This window comes from Babylonia areolata, chromosome 6 (assembly GCF_041734735.1).
Source record: "Babylonia areolata isolate BAREFJ2019XMU chromosome 6, ASM4173473v1, whole genome shotgun sequence".
NCBI lineage: Eukaryota > Metazoa > Mollusca > Gastropoda > Neogastropoda > Buccinidae > Babylonia > Babylonia areolata.
In genome coordinates, this window is record NC_134881.1 from 10,993,346 (window position 1) to 10,995,845 (window position 2,500).

At 44.0% G+C, this 2,500-nt stretch overlaps 1 protein-coding gene across 1 annotated transcript in view; it reads right to left on the reverse strand.

Annotated features, from left to right (window-relative positions):
* The window catches only part of LOC143283229 (uncharacterized), a 17,344-nt gene that overhangs the window by 2,565 nt on the left and 12,279 nt on the right, over positions 1 to 2,500 (reverse strand). Inside the window, exon 3 of the mRNA XM_076589404.1 lies at positions 1,335 to 1,541. Coding sequence (XP_076445519.1) covers positions 1,335 to 1,541 — 207 coding nt within the window. The remainder of the gene's footprint in view (positions 1 to 1,334; positions 1,542 to 2,500) is intronic.

The window sequence follows — 2,500 nt, forward strand, 5'->3', positions numbered from 1 at the left end:
GAGCACACACACACACACACACAAACTGGTTTTAGTGACTCCAAACATTAGCAACACCTGTGATCGATACGCAGCACTACACAGTGTGCCAGACTGTTGGACGTAAGCCTGATGCACCAAATGGCCAGCTGTTTGGGATGGGAAGCACGTGCTGCCTGTCGTCAGTGCATCTCTCCAGTCCTGCTTTCTCTCTGTCTTTCTATCTATGTATATGTGTGAGATGGTATGTGTGAGTACAAGTGCGTGTGCGAAAGAGGTATTGACAGCCAGTGCCAGTTTTTTTAAATATAACAAAACATCCCCTGTCCTACTCTTTCCCCGTGTCATCCCCCCACGGTCCTACCCCCATCCTACTCTCCCTTCCCCTGTGTTTCCTCCCGTTCTACTCCCATCCAGCCCTTAATTTCCCCCGTGTATACTTTCTTACTCCACACCTGCACACCTTTCCTACACCCGCTTATTCTACTCTCCCGCACCATAAAAAAAAAAAGAGACGACACATTTTCCTCTAAAGAACAGAGGAGTAGAGTTATTGGGTGTGATCCCCGCAGAGATCGCCCTAACTCGGAGCTAATTTTTGCCAACATTTTTTTCGCGACAATGCCACCCAACCAAACTGAAATACTCATAATGTCCTGGTGTACTCACTGAAAGCAAATTTTAGCGTATTTCTTATTTTAATTATTTTCATTTTCCGAGCTTTGACTGCCTTATCATTAATACTAAAGCCCTATATTTATTTGATACAATGTTTTTGCATAATTTGATACGGCATGCTTAATTTGATACGGCATTTTCTTGCTTTTTCACCATTTTATAAGAAAAAAAATATCTTGCATAATTATCTTTCTAACATAAGATGTTACATGAAAAAAAGATAAGGTGTGATACATCACAATCGTTACTCAACTGCTCTCAGCGTGTATGCTGATTAACAAACACTGCTTTACCATCGTGTCAAACTGCATGTGAAGCGGAGAAATCAAATAATTATGTCGTTTGGGTAAAAAAGCCAATGGGTTTAGTTGGAAATTACTGCCCTTTGATTAACAGAGGGAACATCCACCTTCACTTCCCTTTGTGTCAATATTCAACAATAAATAAATAAATAAATAAATAAATAAAAATCGATCTCCATGCCTCTCTCAACCCTCTCTTGGTGTGTGTGTGTGTGTGTGTGTGTGTGTGTGTGTGTGTGTGTGTGTGCACCAAGAGATAGGGGGTACACACACACACACACACACACACACACTAACACTAACACACCACACACTAACACACTACACACACACACACACACACACACTAACACACTACACACGCACACTACTAACAGTGATCGCTCTTCGACACATCCTTCTGAGTGACAGGTTGCTCTCTGGCACTACTGCTGCTGCTGCTGCTGCTGGGGATGTTGCTGGTCGTCACGGGTGGTGAGGAGGATGAGGAGGATGAGGATGAGGTGGACGTAGCCGCCGTGTGCGTTGTCGTGGTGGTGGTGGAGATGGTGGTTGTGGTGGTGGTGGTTGCGGCGCTCTTGGCTGTGATGAAGAAGAGATGTGAGAGACAACGATAGAGAAAATGAGATGATTATTCTGACCAGCTTATGCCCCCCCCCCCCCTTCTCCTGTGTCTGTGTTAGTGTGTGTGTGTGTGTGTGTGTGTGTGTGTGTGTGTGTGAACAACACTTTTACAATTTCCTGTTGTTGTTGTTGTTGGTTTTTTTTATTTTTTATTTTTTTTTAATTATTTTATTTTACATTGGCGCAATCGAATATATTTGTTTCTTTGTCTAGTCTTCTGGACATGCCTATGAACACCACCACAACAATTTTTTTTTTTTTTTTTTGGGGGGGGGGGGGGTGGGGGGGGGGGGGCACAATCGAATATCTTTCGACGGGCGCAATAGCCGAGTGGTTAAAGCGTTGGACTTTCAATCTGAGGGTCCCGGGTTCGAATCACGGTAACGGCGCCTGGTGGGTAAAAGGTGGAGATTTTTACGATCTCCCAGGTCAACATATGTGCAGACCTGCTAGTGCCTGAACCCCCTTCGTGTGTATATGCAAGCAGAAGATCAAATACGCACGTTAAAGATCCTGTAATCCATGTCAGAGTTCGGTGGGTTATGGAAACAAGAACATACCCAGCATGCACTCCCCCGAAAACAGAGTATGGCTGCCTACATGGCGGGGTAAAAACGGTCATACACGTAAATGCCCACTCGTGTGCATACGAGTGAACGCAAAAGAAGAAGAAGAAGAAGAAGATCTTTCTCTAGTCTGTCTGGACATGCCACAACCGAACATATTGCTGAGAGAAGGGACGTGTTTTGATTTAAATGAGGAGAGGGAGTCAGAGTGTTGGAGATCAGTTTTCGGGAAGCCTGTTCCACATCTTTGGGACTTGAACAGAAATAAAAGATCTTTGTCCACAAGTCTTAAGTTCTGACGTAAGTTATCTTGAGAAGTCGTGTATTAGGAAGAAGAAAAAAAAAAGCGGA